General features: G+C 41.0%; 1 protein-coding gene across 4 annotated transcripts in view; it reads right to left on the bottom strand.

The window, feature by feature from the left end:
* The window catches only part of LOC124622612 (sodium channel and clathrin linker 1-like), a 118533-nt gene that overhangs the window by 31824 nt on the left and 67057 nt on the right, over nt 1-19652 (bottom strand). For 3 of the 4 annotated variants that reach the window (XM_047148373.1, XM_047148375.1, XM_047148374.1), the window contains one exon: nt 7538-7786. The exons of the other annotated variant lie outside the window; for it this stretch is intronic. In XM_047148373.1, the coding sequence (XP_047004329.1) occupies nt 7538-7786 (249 nt within the window). The remainder of the gene's footprint in view (nt 1-7537; nt 7787-19652) is intronic. 4 annotated transcript variants of the gene reach the window in all.

Genomic DNA, 19652 nt, shown 5'->3' with positions numbered 1-19652 from the left:
TATGATACTATTTTATACAAATCTGGTGTCACAACAGCTACTTCCCATAAGAGGAAGACCAACAAAAATGTTCTTCTATTGAGCACAATGCAGCAGCCAGTTGCAGTGGATGAACAAACACAGGAGAAACTCCCTAAAACTGTGAGCTTCTACAATTCCATTAAATTTGGAGTTGACATTCTGGGCCTGATATCTCGTCTGTACACTGTCAAGTTTAATTGCCGCAGATGGCCTATGCACATATTTTCAACATCCTAGACCTTGCTGGAATCAACACCTGGTTCCTTTACAGAGAGACAACAGGAGAAAAAGTTAGCCGGTGAATATTTCTTTTCAAATTAGCAGAAGAACTCTCCTCTGCATATGTATATTCAAGGAAATGACCTTTTCATACATTCACTGTGACCCCTGAAATATGTAAGGTATCATACGGAAGACCTGCCAGATAGGAGGATGCAAATTTTGAGCAACACTAAAAATCAGTGTGTGCAGAGGAAGAAATTTGAACGTCGTCCATGTGCTGGAAGTGTTCAGTATGTGTGCAACGTGTTTTGATGAAGATGGCGGCTTAGACTGAAAAGGTGTCACAGGGAGAAAAAATGTTATTTTCTCATTATTGCTACAGTAATGTGTGTTCATTTTTGTTTATTTTTCAGACTAAATACATGTTAATGACCTATTTGGGGCTATGAATGAGTACAGATCACACAGATAAAAGATGTTATTGTAAAATTATATGTTTCTTTGCATTTTAAAGTTTAGTTTAAATTGATTTTGTATTTACAATGTATTCCTTATTTTGGTCTTTCTTATTTAATTAAATACACTTTCTACAAAAATTTTATGCAACATGCATTTGTAACCGTACTCAACTACCTTAACAAGTAAAACTGGAAACAGAGAGCAAAAATTTCACTGGTCAAAATGACTGGTAGTGGGCCTTCTAGGTAGTTTGCTGATGCAGATCCTCCTATTGTTCAAAGAATATTTTGGCATTCAGAGGAGACAGCTGATGACTGAAATTTTGTGAAAGATATCTTCACAATGAAAACCAGCTGTCTCAATGATTACCACCCTAAGTTGTTCAACACGTCTGAGACTCTGTCTCACCTACCTTGTCATAATACAAAACAAGCTTTCCTTCTTTGAACTTTTTTATGTCAACCCAATTTGCTAAGGATGCCATACTGCACATCTATACTCCAGAGGAAGACAGACAAGCACAATGTAGGCAGTCTACTAGATTTGTTACATCTTCTAACTGTTCTGCCAATAAAACAGAGTCATTTGTTCACCTTCTTCACAACTTCTTCTGTGTGATGGTTCCAATTTAAATTCTTTGTAAAAGTAATGCCAAGGGATTTAGTTAAATAGATAACCTTTAAACTTGCATTATTTATCGTGTAACAACAAGATAACAGATTCCTTTTGGTACTCATGTGGAGTACCTCGTAACTTTTATTGTTTAGGGTCAATTGCCACTTTTCACCGTGTGGATATCTTATCTACACCATTTTGCAATTGGTTTTGATGACTTCAATTGACAGTAATGCCAAGGTATTTAGTTAAATAGATAACCTTTAAACTTGCATTATTTATCATATAACGACAAGATAACAGATTCCTTTTGGTACTTATGTGGGGTACCTCGTAACTTTTATTGTTTAGGGTCAATTGCCACTTTTCACCATGTGGATGTCTTATCTACACCATTTTGCAATTGTTTTTGATGACTTCAACTGACAGTAAATAACAGCATCAACTGCAAACAATGTAATACCACTGCTCAGATTTTCTCCTAAATTGTATACATACATTACGAAAAACAGGAAGGCCTACTACACTTCCTTGGGGAAATGCAGGTATCATTTCAATTTCATTAGCTGACTTCTCCATCAGTCAGTATGAACTGTGACTTTCCTAGTAACAAATCACAAATCCAAACTGAGATATTACTCTATAGACACCCAATTGGATCACAAGCCACTTGTGAAGAAGAACCATATCAAAAACCATCTGGAAATCTAGAAATAATGAAATCACCTTGATGACTTCTGTTGATAACCAGGCTGTATTTCGCAAGAATTCACACTGGTTATGTGTTAATAGATCTTTTTCTTTGAGGTATTTCAAAATGTTAGAACACAGCATACATTCTAAAATTCTATTGCAAATTGATGTGAATGATATGTGTCTACAATTCAGAGGATTACTTTTATTTTCTTTCTTGTGTATTACTGTATCCTGTACAACTTTCCAGTCTGTAGGTATGGACCTTTTGTCGAACAGGTGGTTGTGTATGATTACTAAAAATGCAGCTACAGCAGAGTGTTGATTATCTGAATGCTGATCAATCAAGCAACCAGTTATCCAAACTGATACACGCTTGCATATGGCATTATCCCCCCACCAAATGGTCTTGCCCCACCCCCTCCCCACCCTCCTACCACACACCAACACTGAGTTGTGAATAGTAACCAAATAGTAACTTGTGTAAATTTTGCAGGATAAAGTAAACTTGTGATATGAAATGCTGTGGAGTAAATGTGCCGTTCTTTCTACGAGAAATAAATATAAGATAAAAGAAAGATTGTAGGAAAGTGAATTTGCAACCAAGTTATCTAATGAATACTGGGGTGGTAAGTCAACATTGACAGATGTAACAAAAATCATTCAGGATAGCGAAACCTTAACCTTGTCACTGATAAATCTGATGCCACCAGCATCTCTTCAACTAGTGGTTCAGAAAATGAAGACAAAAATATACCAGCTGCTTCTGAAGCATTTACATCTTTAGGTAATGCATTGTGATGGTTTGAAGCTAGAGATAAAAGTGACCAACATCAAATGTCTGTCCTGAAACAAGTGCTTGACTTAGCTGCTCATAAGTGGGTAGGTTTGCTGGGAAAGACCAAAATTAAATATTTTTCAAAGTGTTAATTCTGCATGTATTTGCTGTACATACAAAATGATTCTACTCCTGCCTTCAAGCACCACAGTGAATAACCTTGTCAACCGCTTATAGCACCCACGCCCTGTGTATATGACCTTTCCAAACTTCCACATCTTCCAAATCTCCCTTCCAACACTACATGAAATCCAGAACCCAGGCAAACCCAAAAGACTGATGTTACTCTTTCCACCAAATACCTCAATCCCACAGAAGTTTCAGGCCTCACCTTCAGTCCCACATTCAATTTTAACCATGTTGGATTTGTCAAAGACCTACTTTCCTTCTCCAGATCCCTACAGTGAAAATGCTTCTTTGCCATAAATCCCTCCAACTGTAGCTAACATAATCACACTATTGAACCATGCCTCTCCCAGTTCATGCCACCATCCAACTGTGACCCTCCCCCTTTCCCATCTCCTGGTCACCTTCCAGGAATTTCTTACCTTCAACCTGGCCTCACCATCCTTCTCAGGTCCCTTCCTATGAACACTAACCTTTCAGCAGAAGAAAGGACAGCTATATACAACCTCAAAACAGATTCTGACCTAATCATACTGCCTGAAGACAAAGGCTCCACCATGTCATGGTGAAACACAGTGATTAACTGACAGAAGGCTTCCTCCAGCTCCCTCACTCCTTTACCTACAAGCTCTGCCACAGTGATCATATCACAGAAGTTCAACACAGCCTCCAATCCCTAATGAAATCCACAGGCTCATCCTGTAACCATGTCCTCCATGTCCATCACCCCACACACCCAACCCAAACAACTTCTACAGTCTTTCCAAAATTCATAAGCCCAACAATCGTGGATGCCCCATTGTAGCTGGTTATAGTACTCCTACTGCAATAAAATTATTCTTGTTGCCCAACACATCCAATCAACCACCCGAAAACTAACCAAGGCCACCTGCATGGCACCCTCCTTACACCAACATTTTTATCAGCCATCTAGAGGAAATCTTGCTAGCCTCCCAAAACAACAAATTTCTTTTCTGATTCAGTCTCCTTGATGATGTCTTCATGATCTGGACTCGGGGTCAAGGCACCGTATTATCATTCCTTCAAAATCTCAACACCTTCCCTCCCATCTGCTTCAATACAGGCCTTTATCTCTCTGATTGCTCTGTCCACACATTGAATTCCATCTAATAGGGATGTCTTTATTCCGGCTTCTTTCCTCACCTCCTCATTCCTTAACTCATCAGCCCATGAGACAATAGGGTTACTCCTCTATAGCTGGTGGGTTTCTGCCTGCTACCTTTCTTAAACAGGGGAACTATTACATCCTTGCTCCAATCCACAGGTATTTTGTTATCTGCCCATATGGCACTGAGTACTCGGTGCAGCCACTGTGTGTCTTGGATACCTGCAGCCTTTATCATGTCTGCGTTCACTTCATCTGCACCTGAAGATTTTCCTTTAGGCATAGATTTTAAGGCTGCCTCTGTTTCTGTCCAGGTGATGGGAGTTTCCTCATTGTACAGGGTTATTACAAATGATTGAAGCAATTTCACAGCTCTGCAATAACTTTATTATTTGAGATATTTTCACAATGCTTTGCACACACATACAAAAACTCAAAAAGTTTTTTTAGGCATTCACAAATGTTCGATATGTGCCCCTTTAGTGATTCGGCAGACATCAAGCCGATAATCAAGTTCCTCCCACACTCGGCCCAGCATGTCCCCATCAATGAGTTTGAAAGCATCGTTGATGCGAGCTTGCAGTTCTGGCACGTTTCTTGGTAGAGGAGGTTTAAACACTGAATCTTTCACATAACCCCACAGAAAGAAATTGCATGGGGTTAAGTCGGGAGAGCGTGGAGGCCATGACATTAATTGCTGATCATGATCTCCACCACGACCGATCCATCGGTTTTCCAATCTCCTGTTTAAGAAATGCCGAATATCATGATGGAAGTGTGGTGGAGCACCATCCTGTTGAAAGATGAAGTCGGCGCTGTCGGTCTCCAGTTGTGGCATGAGCCAATTTTCCAGCATGTCCAGATACACGTGTCCTGTAACGTTTTTCTCGCAGAAGAAAAAGGGGCCGTAAACTTTAAACCATGAGATTGCACAAAACATGTTAACTTTTGGTGAATTGCGAATTTGCTGCACGAATGCGTGAGGATTCTCTACCGCCCAGATTCGCACATTGTGTCTGTTCACTTCACCATTAAGAAAAAATGTTGCTTCATCACTGAAAACAAGTTTCGCACTGAACGCATCCTCTTCCATGAGCTGTTGCAACTGCGCCGAAAATTCAAAGCGTTTGACTTTGTCATCGGGTGTCAGGGCTTGTAGCAATTGTAAACGGTAAGGCTTCTGCTTTAGCCTTTTCCGTAAGATTTTCCAAACCGTTGGCTGTGGTATGTTTAGCTCCCTGCTTGCTTTATTCGTCGACTTCCGCGGGCTACGCGTGAAACTTGCCCACACGCGTTCAACCGTTTCTTCGCTCACTGCAGGCCGACCCGTTGATTTCCCCTTACAGAGGCATCCAGAAGCTTTAAACTGCGCATACTATCGCCGAATGGAGTTAGCAGTTGGTGGATCTTTGTTGAACTTCGTCCTGAAGTGTCGTTGCACTGTTATGACTGACTGATGTGAGTGCATTTCAAGCACGACATACGCTTTCTCGGCTCCTGTCGCCATTTTGTCTCACTGCGCTCTCGAGCGCTCTGTGCGGCAGAAACCTGAAGTGCGGCTTCAGCCGAACAAAACTTTATGAGTTTTGCTACGTATCTGTAGTGTGTCGTGACCATATGTCAATGAATGGAGCTACAGTGAATTTATGAAATCGCTTCAATCATTTGTAATAGCCCTGTAAGTGTGGATTTTCAGTTGTGTATTTGGTTCTCATCTGTTTGTGTCCAGGTGATGGGAGTTTCCTCATTTGTTAGAGATGGGAATTACAAGGTTTCTGTCAAACCCATGGGCCTCTTTGAAGACAAATTCCCCATACAGCCTGCATCTACTTCTGTTTCTTTCTTATAATAATTTAAGACAGTCTGCTGTTGATAAACAGTTTCTTTATGTTCTGATTCCATAATACTGCAACTCCATCATTTTTCATATAATCTTCCACTGTCAAGTATATTTCTTTTGCTTGCCTTGCCTCTCAGATAATCCAGTTTTTCAGGATTTTTGTATTCCTGTTCATCTTCCTCTTTGTTTGAAGTTTTTGGTTTCCTTCTTTGTTCTAACATATTAAAGCAAGGGACTGACTTCCGTTCAAGGGGTCATCCTAATAAGTATGCATAATAATGGTGCAAGTTCCAAGATACACATATACATTAATTAGCATGTGACAGTTTGAATAATGAGTTGCCATTGTTTATTTAACAACGAAATTAGGGGGGAAATGTATAAACAGAAGAAAAGGGGGAAGGGGAGAACATATTTTAAAGTTACTAAGGTACTTCATCAGAATAACATTATTTCATATGATGTGCCAAAACATTATGACCACCTGCTCAGTAACATTTTGTCTTCCCTTGGAATGAAATAAATCAGTGATCCTGATGGCATCTTTGGTAGTTTTTTTGGAGGTATGTGGCACCAGGTTTCTATGCTCCCGTAAATTAGGAGCTGGCAGTTTTCCACCCAGAGGTGGTGTCCAACAGTGTCCCAAAGATGTTCCATTAGGTCCAGATCAGGCATAACTGATGGCCAAGACAGCAATGTGAGTTCACTATAATGTCCCTCAAACCTTCTGTCCTTGTGACTGGGACAGATATCCTGTTGCAAAATGCCGCTGCCATGAGGAAAGACCTTAAGTATGAATGGATATAAGCAGTCTGCAATAATGGTCACATAGTCCACAACTGTCATGGTGCGTTCGATTACTAATAAGGTCCCATAAAAGCCCAGGTGAAAGTCCTACATAGCATAGTCCTGCCCACACTGGCCTGATTTCTGGATGGAGAAGTATCCGGGAACAACTGTCGACCTGGTGTAACAAGAAAAGTGATTCATCTGAAAAGGTGACACATTTCTAGGGATCCACAACCAATCTTAATGATACTATGCCCACTGCAATCATAACTGACATTGTCATTGGATCAAAATGGGAATGGGTAGTGGCTGTTTGCTGTGGAGCTCCAAGCTCAATAATGTGCACTGATTGGTGTGCTATGAACAATTATGCCTGCACCAGTATTGTACTCTGTCATCAAATCTGCAATAGATCACTGTCTGTCTTGCTTTAGAGAGTGAGCAAGTCTCTGTGATGAGGCACGGATGTCCAACACATTGTTGCCATGGTTTCATTGTTCTTCAACCACTTTTAATAGATGCTTAATACAGTATCCTGCTAAAATCTGACCAGTTTTGCCATTTTCGACACGTTCGTTGCCAGGAGCTGGGCTGTAACAATCAGTCCCTTGTCAAAGTTGCTTACATCAGTGAGTTTCCCCATTTATGGTCCATATCATCAGTAGAATGATTCTCCATTCACCTCTGCTCTGTCTACTTTCCTTACTACATTACCTGCCCATAATTCCAGCAGGTGGCATTCACTCACGTGGTGGGCAGTGGTCATAACGTTTTGACTCATCGGTGTAAATATATGTAAATACTTAACGATTTATTTGCATTTCCCTCATTAAGGCAGAATCTTTTTCTGCAATAGCTGCTTCAACGAGAGTGATAGCTTCTCTCACTTTCTCTTGAGCCTCTGACTCACGAGTTATAAGATCTTCCATATTTTTATGGCAAGTCATCAGAGCAGCTTCCAAATCTTTACATGTGGCATTCAATGTTTCAGTTTTATGAATAAGCTCCATCTCTTTGTTTCCTGAACAGTGCAGTTTTTCCATAAGTTTACACTCTCCTGTAGAGCCAGAAGAATATGAAAGTTATTCCACTTTGTAAAATGCCATACAATATTTTTATAGAATAAGATATTTCTGAATCACAAGATATGAAACAAAGCTCACATTAAATCAATCTCTCTCTGTTTTGAACAGATGTCAGTTGAAATAAAATGTTCAACCTTTAAATAATGGTCACCAATGTCATCTGAGAAGTTAAAAGTATGTGACATAATTTATTAGTACTTTATAAACAGTTCTATGATGATGGAGTTCTCACACAATGGCATTACATAACTATGAGTATTGTCTGTATTTTTATTTCTGCTGTGTGACAGTGAGTTTCCTCCAATGTTATACATTAATTTTGTAGCTATACATTACTGATCCTATCATCTGTATGTCACACTCATAAAATTAAACAATGGAAAATCCAGGACAGGATGTCACAATATTATGAAAAGGATAATTGTTACTCACTGCGGTAGTGGAGACTTTGAGTTGCAGACAGGCGCAACAAAAAGACTGTCACACTGCAGTGTGGCATCAGCTGCCAGAGACTGCAGTCATGTGTGTATGAGTTGTGTTTGTGTGTGTGTGTGTGTGTGTGTGTGTGTGTCAGCTATTTTTGACGAAGGCCTTGTTGGCTGAAAGCTTATTTTGTGAAGCGATATGTGCAGTTGACAGCTCACTGTTCAAAATATTTCATGAATAATTCATACAGTCAGTGACAGGAGTATCAACACAACAACTGTCTTTCTTATTATCTATTCTTTTAATATTAATCACCGTACAAGAGGTTTGTTGTGGTTACAGGGTCGTGGAACTCTTTGACGATAGCACATGGAAACTGTTCAGCTAAAACAGATTATTGCAGCTTCAGTGCTCACCTGCAGGCAGTCAGGTGCTCACAGGCAGAGGTGAACAAACTGCTCATGCATTTAGGCCAGGCAACCACCTGCTAACAGTCAGGGGTGGGCAAGCGACTTATGGCCTGCAGTCAACACTTTACACACATCAATACTGACTAGGCAGTTGACAATAACTTCAAAAATATTATGGAAACAGCACATGTTAAACAAAAAAATTCAACCTAAACCACATAAAGAAATTCAACCTAAACCAAAGGTACTGAAACTTTTTTACATTTGTGGAATACAATCTATGTTTTTACTTACAAATGATGAAATATTTTGTGCCAGACTCCATTTTACCGCAAAATGCAGAATGCTCATCTATGATGGATCTTGAAGTTGGGACCTACCTGCAGTTTCTGCAGTTTTTATCATGTCCACAATGAAATATTGACCCACAGAGTAAAAGGACATGAAAGGGAAGCAGTAGTGAGAACGGAGTGAGACACAGTAGTAGTTTCTTCTCAATGTAGTTCAATCTACACTTCATGCAAATTGCAAAGGAAACCAAGGAGAAATTTGGAAAGAGAATTAAAATTTAGAGAAAAGACATAAAAACTTTAATGTCTGCCAATGACATTGTAATTCTGTAAGAGATGGCAAAGGACTACGAAGAGCAATTTAATGGAGTGTATAGTATTTCAAAAAGAGACCAACAAAAAGTAAAACAAAGCTAATGGAATGTAGTCAAATTGTTGTTGTTGTTGTTGTGGTCTTCAGTCCTGAGACTGGTTTGATGCAGCTCTCCATGCTAATCTACCTTTGCAAGCTCCTTCATCTCCCAGTACCTACTGTAACCTACATCCTTCTGAATCTGCTTAGTGTATTCATCTCTTGGTCTCCCTCTACGATTTTTACCCTCCATGCTGCCCTCCAACGCTAAATTTGTGATCCCTTGATGCCTCAGGACATGTCCTACCAACCGATCCCTTCTCCTAGTCAAGTTGTGCCACAAACTTCTCTTCTCCCCAATCCTATTCAATACCTCCACATTAGTTACGTGATCAACCCACCTAATCTTCAACATTCTTCTGTAGCACCACATTTCGAAAGCTTCTATTCTCTTCTTGTCCAAACTACACTCCTGGAAATGGAAAAAAGAACACATTGACACCGGTGTGCCAGACCCACCATACTTGCTCCGGACACTGCGAGAGGGCTGTACAAGCAATGATCACACACACGGCACAGCGGACACACCTGGAACCGCGGTGTTGGCCGTCGAATGGCGCTAGCTGCGCAGCATTTGGGCACTGCCGCCATCAGTGTCAGCCAGTTTGCCGTGGCATACGGAGCTCCATCGCAGTCTTTAACACTGGTAGAATGCCGCGACAGCGTGGACGTGAACCGTATGTGCAGTTGACGGACTTTGAGCGAGGGCGTATAGTGGGCATGCGGGAGGCCGGGTGGACGTACCGCCGAATTGCTCAACACGTGGGGCGTGAGGTCTCCACAGTACATCGATGTTGTCACCAGTGGTCAGCGGAAGGTGCACGTGCCCGTCAACCTGGGACCGGACCGCAGCGACGCATGGATGCACGCCAAGACCGTAGGATCCTACGCAGTGCCGTAGGGGACCGCACCGCCACTTCCCAGCAAATTAGGGACACTGTTGCTCCTGGGGTATCGGCGAGGACCATTCGCAACCGTCTCCATGAAGCTGGGCTACGGTCCCGCACACCGTTAGGCCGTCTTCCACTCACGCCCCAACATCGTGCAGCCCGCCTCCAGTGGTGTCGCGACAGGCGTGAATGGAGGGACGAATGGAGACGTGTCGTCTTCAGCGATGAGAGTCGCTTCTGCCTTGGTGCCAATGATGGTTGTATGCGTGTTTGGCGCCGTGCAGGTGAGCGCCACAATCAGGACTGCATACGACCGAGGCACACAGGGCCAACACCCGGCATCATGGTGTGGGGAGCGATCTCCTACACTGGCCGTACACCACTGGTGATCGTCGAGGGGACACTGAATAGTGCACGGTACATCCAAACCATCATTGAACCCATCGTTCTACCATTCCTAGACTGGCAAGGGAACTTGCTGTTCCAACAGGACAATGCACGTCCGCATGTATCCCGTGCCACCCAACGTGCTCTAGAAGGTGTAAGTCAACTACCCTGGCCAGCAAGATCTCCGGATCTGTCCCCCATTGAGCATGTTTGGGATTGGATGAAGCGTCGTCTCACGCGGTCTGCACGTCCAGCACGAACGCTGGTCCAACTGAGGCGCCAGGTGGAAATGGCATGGCAAGCCGTTCCACAGGACTACATCCAGCATCTCTACGATCGTCTCCATGGGAGAATAGCAGCCTGCATTGCTGCGAAAGGTGGATATACACTGTACTAGTGCCAACATTGTGCATGCTCTGTTGCCTGTGTCTATGTGCCTGTGGCTCTGTCAGTGTGATCATGTGATGTATCTGACCCCAGGAATGTGTCAATAAAGTTTCCCCTTCCTGGGACAATGAATTCACGGTGTTCTTATTTCAATTTCCAGGAGTGTATTTATTGTCCATGTTTCACTTCCATACATGGCTCCACTCCATACAAATACTTTCAGAAACGACTTCCTGACACTTTAATCTACACTCGATGTTAACAAATTTCTCTTCTTCAGAAACGCTTTCCTTGCCATTGTCAGTCTACATTTTACATCCTCTCTACTTCGACCATCATCAGTTATTTTGCTCCCAAATAGCAAAACTCCTTTACTACTTTAAGTGTCTCATTTCCTAATCTAATTCCCTCAGCATCACCCGATTTAATTCGACTACATTCCATTATCCTCGTTTTACTTTTGTTGATGTTCATCTTATATCCTCCTTTCAAGACACTGTCCATTCCGTTCAACTGCTCTTCCAAGTCCTTTGCTGTCTCTGGCAGAATTACAATGTCATCGGCGAACCTCAAAGTTTTTATTTCTTCTCCCTGGATTTTAATACCTACTCCGAATTTTTCTTTTGTTTCCTTTACTGCTTGCTCAATATACAGATTGAATAACATCGGGGAGAGGCTACAACCCTGTCTCACTCCCTTCCCAAACACTGCTTCCCTTTCATGCCCCTCAACACTTATAACTGCCATCTGGTTTCTGTACAAATCGTAAATAGCCTTTCGCTCCGTGTATTTTACCCCTGCCACCTTTAGAATTTGAAAGAGAGTATTCCAGTCAACATTGTCAAAAGCTTTCTCTAAGTCTACAAATGCTAGAAACGTAGGTTTGCCTTTCCTTAATCTTTCTTCTAAGATAAGTCATAAGGTCAGTATTGCCTCACGTGTTCCAACATTTCTAAGGAATCCAAACTTATCTTCCCCGAGGTCGCCTTCTACCAGTTTTTCCATTCGTCTGTAAATAATTCGCTTATTAAACTGATAGTTCGGTAATTTTCACATCTGTCAACACCTGCTTTCTTTGGGATTGGAATTATTATATTCTTCTTGAAGTCTGAGGGTATTTCGCCTGTCTCGTACATCTTGCTCATCAGATGGTAGAGTTTTGTCAGGACCGGCTCTCCCAAGGCCGTCAGTAGTTCTAATGGAATGTTGTCTACTCCCGGGGCCTTGTTTCGACTCAGGTCTTTCAGTGCTCTGTCAAACTCTTCATGCAGTATCATATCTCCCATTTCATCTTCATCTACATCCTCTTCCATTTCCATAATATAGTCCTCAAGTACATCACCCTTGTATAGACCCTGTATATACTCCTTCCACGTTTCTGCTTTCCCCTCTTTGCTTAGAACTGTGTTTCCATCTGAGCTCTTGATATTCATACAAGTGGCTCTCTTTTCTCCAAATGTCTCTTTAATTTTCCTGTAGGCTGTATCTATCTTACCGCTAGTGAGATAAGCCTCTACATCCTTACATTTGTCCTCTAGCCACGCCTGCTTAGCCATTTTGCACTTCCTGTCGATCTCATTTTTGAGACGTTTGTATTCCTTTTTGCCTGCTTCATTTACTGCATTTTTATATTTTCTCCTTTCATCAATTAAATTCAGTATTTCTTCTGTTACCCAAGGATTTCTACTAGCCCTCGTCTTTTTACCTACTTGATCCTCTGCTGCCTTCACTACTTCATCCCTCAGAGCTACCCATTCGTCTTCTACTGTATTTCTTTCCCCCATTCCTGTCAATTGTTCCCTTATGCTGTCCCTGAAACTCTGTGCAACCTCTGGTTTAGTCAGTTTATCCAGGTCCCATCTCCTTAAATTCCGACCTTTTTGCAATTTCTTCAGTTTTAATCTACAGTTCATAACCAATAGATTGTGGTCAGAGTCCACATCTGCCCCCGGAAATGTCCTACAATTTAAAACCTGGTTCCTAAATCTCTGTCTTACCATTATATAATCTGTCTGATAGCTTTTAGTATCTCCAGGATTCTTCCGTGTATACAACCTTCTTTTATGATTCTTGAACCAAGTGTTAGCTATGATTAAGTTATGCTCTGTGCAAAATTCCACCAGGCGACTTCCTCTTTTATTTCTTAGCCCCAATCCATATTCACCTACTATGTTTCCTTCTCATAGTCAAATTAGTCAAGTGGTACTGTGTGAATTCTATTAAGAAATGAGAAACTAAAAGTAGTATATGAGTTTTACAATTTGGTTGAATTACTAATGAGGAGGTACAGACTTGAATTGGGGAAAAGAAGTTTATGGAACAACCACACTAAACAAAGGGATTGGATGAGAGGACACATTCTGAGGCATTAGGGAATCAGATCCTGAATCTTTGCCTAAAACCTCTGACAAAACTGCATAATTTTTTGTTAATAAACCATGAAACATGTGTCTGGAGGTAACATGAACAATGAGCGGCATTTGTGTTTCCTGTACCAAGCTGCCTTTGAAACAGGTGCAGTTCAGCCATGAATGCATTCATTTTATCATAAAAATTAATAATCAGCAAAACTTTCACTTGTATTGTCACATAAAGGGTGTCCCAGAAATGATGTGACGAACTTCAAGTCATTGTAATGGGTGTCTTGAGCAACAAACTGAGCATAGAAACCTGAGACCAGAAATGTCATCAAGCAGTGCTACAGAATGTTGAAGTTATAGGCACTAGCACCTGCCACTAGGGCACCCCTTCAGCAGCAAACCTGACTCTGTAGGCGAACTGACTGTAGGTGGAACACCTCGCAATCTTGTTTGTTATTCAATGATCGCGACTGATTGCCATGATCACCAGTGGTGGTGATGAAGCCAGCTGCTGCATGAAATGTATTGTCTCTTATGAATTCAAAGCTCTATTGCCTTGGTGGATGATGGTTTCGAGCACAGGTTTCCATCTGCAGTTTACTTTTCTCCTGCATACTGAAAAATGCTGGAGATTTCAGAGGATCCAGTAGGAAAATAAAGTGTAGACAGAAACCCATGTCTGAAATCGTTATCTATCAAAGCAACAGAGCATCACATTCATAGGATACAAGGCCTTTCTACACAACAGCTAGTTCCATCTTCTCCACTGGTAATCGTGGCAACCTGTCGCAATCACTGAATAACAAACAACACTGTGAAATGTTCTAACTGCGGTCCATCATCAAACAAAGTCATATTCGCTGCTGAAGAGGTGGACTAGCGGCAGGAGCCAGCACAGAAACTTTGGCACTCTGTAGCATCATTGGATGATGTTTCTGGACATGGGTTCCTATTCTTGGTTTGTTCCTCAAAATCTATTGCATCATTTCTGGGGCAATTTGTATAATTTATTTAAATTATTTATCATACAAATATGAGAATCTGTGTAGACATGAAAGAGCAGGGTGCTTTGCCAGCAGATGAGCTATGTGTGCTCACAGGCATCTGTGACTCACGGGACAGAGTTGGAACAGCCTGAGTTAAAAGAGTATACATGGACAGCCTATTCAGAAGTGACACCACTCCCAGTCTATTCATTCTGTTATTTTTCCCTAGAGAATAGTCACAAAATACAGTTTGAAAAGATGATACTTAATTCATAACACAATAATATTACTAACTGAGTTAACTGAGACAATACAATTACTTCAGTGAAGATTAGGGAATTATGCACTTTGTACATCACAGGGCAGTCTTTGGCGAGCGGACAGAAGCAAAGAATGATGCTAGTTGATTCTCGGGACAAAAATGTGACATTACATATCCTCACAATGAGTTGGATCAAGCAAGGTGACACAGTTGGAAAACAATGGACTTGTATCCACCTATCCAGATTTATATTTTCTATGAGTTCCCTAAATCGTGTCAGGTGAACTCTGGGATGGTTCCTTTGAAAGGAAGTGGTTGACTTCCTTCCTCAATCTGAACTTGTCCTACATCTCCAAAGAACCCACTGCCAATGGAATCTTGAACCCTAACCTTCCTTCCTCCTGTGCACAATGGACTGGCTCTACCATACAGTGCTTAATCATCTTCTCCATCTTTGTATATCGGGGAAGTTATGGACACTGGTGATTCATGTACGTATAAAGTGGACATTGTATCATTCACAGCAGCCAGCAGTTTACATCTGAACACAATGACACTGACAGAAGTGAAAATCTCAAAAATTTTATTTGGATTAGCCTGGTATGAAAAGTATTTTATTCTGTCATTCCACTATGCAAGACTCTGATAACGTAAAACTCAGTGAAGACATAAAGAATACATACAATGCAAAACACTAAAGAGGAAACAATACACAATTTAATATGACGTTAAAAGTCAACTGACTAATTGTTATTAGCACAAATGCACTTCTTAGAATTATTGTTACTGTCTTCTGTAAATATCCATGTGTGGCAGAAAAAAAGCATTATGGAGTAAAACAACTTAGATCTGAAAAAGATTGTAGGAGAAATAAATAACATGTTTGATTAAGATGCTATGCAGTCTATGGACTTCTGATTTCTGAATCATCATTCATCCTCCTAACAGAACTTCTGCAATTGAATTTTAATGTCACATCAGTGACTATAAACTGAATGGTGAATGCACAAAGCATGTGTCATTAAGTCATGTTTTGGAAATATGAACGGGTGGATTTTTTTAATATAATCAACCTACATTTCAGAGATAAAAATGGAACATTGAAAATAAAATGCACAAACTGTTAAGTTACAAGATTTATTTTGCTCAAAGGTTATTACCTCCTGTTACAAGACACACTGATATGAGATGCATCCAATATAAGATTATTTTCTCTCTCCTTGACCTGGTCTCTCTTTTACGCTCAGTACACGGCACATTTCTGTATGGTGCCAATATAACTGAAGACCTTTTAACTTATCACCTATCTAATATTTTTGCAACAGTGTTGGTATAAAAGACCCCTGCATCACCTTTTATCGGTATTAACAACAATAGGTATTCTGTTAGTGAAAACACATGCAAAGTGAAAGTTACCAAACAGCAATGCATAGCAGGTCAACCAATGAAATAATGAAACACAAAGATTCACTCATAGCTATGCAGTCTGCCTCACGTACAACACAGTATTTAAAAGAATCCAAAAATTTTAGTTCTAACTGCAAAGAAAAAATATTATGTGCTGCAGTGCATATGAGTGAATAGGATATAGTTGTAGGCAAACAACTAGAATTCTCTCAGATACAGATTTATTAGCACTTCGCTTCTACACAGATACAAGTCCAGAGGCTAACTGCCGTTAGTGGCCAACATACTCCCAAAACCCTCTCCTCAAAGATAGCACACTTATACACTGAACAAATATCGATATTTATGGCGTATTTATGACGTAAATGAGGCAGGCAAAGCGTGCGTCGTCATCCAAAGCACAGACATTGAATGTTTGCTCAACCAGGTTAAACCTGAACTCCGGATGAGCGGGTTTGAAGTCTGGTAGTTTCGGCAGATTTGACATTGCAGTCACTGCGGAGGTGCGCCTATTTCTTCGGACAGAAGTAGAGCATGCAGAAGATAGCGAATTATTGGCGTCCCGTAATGCGGGTATCGTGAAATTCAATTGACGTCGGAGGGGGGGGGGGGGGGGGGCTGAGAAGCAATGGCTGCTCGAACAGTGTGAGGATCGTAGTCAAAATGTGCATTCTCATTGGCGTGGTAGCTCAGAGAGAGCCACAAGTACTTACGTACACCGGTGAATGTCCGTTATGCACACTGTATTCACTCAACCGTGAGTGGTGGGGCTGGTTGTAGATGTCCGGGTAATTACTGTCCAGCACAGAATTGTTGACTTGATTAGAAGCAATTCAAGGATTCCACACATGTCCACTAGGATGCACACTCGGTGTGATATTTGCTGTTTGGCGAGCATTGAGCACCTGTTGACTAGCCGGGGTGGAAGGATACACACGTGGCAGGAACTGATTCGAGTTTGAATTTACTACTGGATTTTCCAAAGTAGCAAAACTTCGCTCGACGCCACAAACTGCATTGAATTGTGCGTTCGACACAGGAGTAGGAATGTTCCGAACAACACTCTGTGGAGAACATGTGGAAAGGTCTAGGCTAACAAAGCCAGAGTCCACGACCGTTGGCAGTTGGAAGAAACTGGCGGCACTCGATGAATTCCATTGCATGTTCGGGCTGAAGGATTCCGAAGAGTCTTGCGGCATGTCCACTATGACGGCAGAAGTGCTGGAGAGATGTTGCTGAACTCCAGGCGGCGGTGAGTGCTGAAAGACCATTGTCTGAAGCTGAACAACAGCCCTCGCGATCGCGAAGAAACCCGACGCGGTAGGCGCGTAAATAACCTTCGGGCGGTAACTCGGACGCATATTACACAAAAAATGGGGTCACCAGTGAGGGAATAGGATATAGTTGTAGGTAAACAACTAGAATTCTCTCAGATACAGATTTATTAGCACTTCGCTTCTACACAGATACAAGTCCGGAGGCTAACTGCTGTTAGCGGCCAACATCCTCCCAAAGCCCTCTCCTCAAAGATAGCACCCTTATACACTGAACAAATATCGATATTTATGGCGCTCTATGCCACACATAATACATTTTGTCCTCCCAGGTTGTTACTGCCAGATACAATTGGCTAATTAAACCTGGGATGAAGTCTATACAGTAAACAATGTAGAAGAAAAATTCCAGCCAAAAGGCCTTCTTCAGAATGAGGCAACATACACACACATACATTTACACTAATGCAACTCACACACACATGACCATTGTCTCTGGTTGGCAGTTTTTTCTTATGCCTGCTTGCAACTCAACATCCCCACTCTATGGTAAATAGTAATCTATCCTTTTCATAATATTGTCATTATTCCATCCTGGATACTCCATTGTTAAATCCTCTGAGGATCTTAAATACCTCAATTCTTTACAAAAATTCTGTACTAATCAATAGTTTTTAAAGTATCATCACAATTACAAAGCAGAATGCAGGAGATATGGCTTGCTGCAAAAATATCATTTAATTACAGAAAAATTACAGAAAGTAAGCAGTATGGTATTTCATAAACAAGAAACTGTATAATGGAGAAACAATTACAATGAGATAAAGATGGGCATAGATCAATAGAAAATCCATGAGTGCTAGGAAATTTTTTAAATGAAACAATGGAAAAATCTAGGATGAAATAACAACAACATGGAAAGGATACATTGCTCCTCACCACACAAAGGAGGCCTTAGTCACAGACACACATAACAAAAAAGAATACTAAAAATATTTAAGGTTTCAGACAAAGTCCTTCCTCAGAAGTAGAACTCTTGTCACATTCCCACAACAAGAAGTCACATGCATACGGTTACTGTTTCCTGGCACTAAGGTTTGACTGTGACTGCATCTGATGTGAGCAACACAGTCGCAGTCAGGCCTTAGCACCCGGGCACAGTAGCCGTGTGTGTATGGTTTCTTGCTGTGTGAATGTGTGAAAGATCTACTTCTGAGGAAGGACTTTGTTTGAAACCTTAAATATGTCTACTATTCCCTTTTGTTGTAACTGTCTGTGATTCATTGTCTCCCTGAGTAGCAATTTATCCTTTCTATATTGTTGAAATTCTGTAAATTACTAATTTTCAGATATTGTGGGGAAGTTGCAACAAACTCTCCGTAGAACAAGTGTAACATGCATAACAAATTATGCAACCAGCATAATGATGTATCCCACAATAGAGCAAGAAATCAACAAATAAAAATTAAAAGGCAGGAGGGATGGATGAGGTGCCAATCTCTGCCCTGATGATAAGCACAATAAATTACTCTTTCAGTTTCAGTACTTTTCTGGAATATTTAAAGTACCCACAAATTGTGCTCCAGCTAAAGGAAGGTAATGCAGAGAACAATTTAAGTGCAGGCTAGTTTCCCTGTTCTCATCAGCCTCAAAAGCAATAGAACCAATATTGAAGGGCAGAGTAATGAGTTACCTGAAAAAATACAATATTCTTACTGAGTACAGGTTAGTTTGTGAGGAAGCAGATATACAATATAGGCCATAACAGAGTTTATAAATGTAATACTTCAAGCTATCAATAGGAATGACTGTGTTACAGATGTATTTTTCGAACTGCTGAAGACTTTTGACACAGTCGGGCATATTGACCATAAAATGCTACTAAACAAACTCAAATATTTGGGTGTAACAGAGTCTAGGGATATGAAGTGGAATGATCACATAGGCTGTCATGAGTAAAGCAGGTGGTATACTTTGCTTTGCTGGGTAAATCCAATCAATCTACAAAGGAGATTGCTTACAAAGCACTCATGTGAGTGGTTCTACAATACTGCTCAAGTGTTTGGGATCCATACCAAATAGGACTAACAGAGGATACTGAACATATGCAGAAAACAGAAGCGCAAACGGTCACAGATTCATTTGATCCATGGAAGACTGTCACAGACACTGAAGGAACTGAACTGGAAGACTTTTGAAAAGAGACGTAAACTATCCCAAGAAAGTCTGTTAATGAAATTTCAAGAATCGGCTGTAAATGGTGACTCTAGGAACGTACTACAATCCCCTACATATTGCTCACATAGGAATCGTGAGGATAAGATTAGAATAATTACTGCACACACAG

The sequence above is a fragment of the Schistocerca americana genome, chromosome 7 (genome assembly GCF_021461395.2).
Source record: "Schistocerca americana isolate TAMUIC-IGC-003095 chromosome 7, iqSchAmer2.1, whole genome shotgun sequence".
In the NCBI taxonomy this organism is placed as follows: domain Eukaryota; kingdom Metazoa; phylum Arthropoda; class Insecta; order Orthoptera; family Acrididae; genus Schistocerca; species Schistocerca americana.
This window is presented reverse-complemented; position numbering and strand designations above follow the sequence as displayed.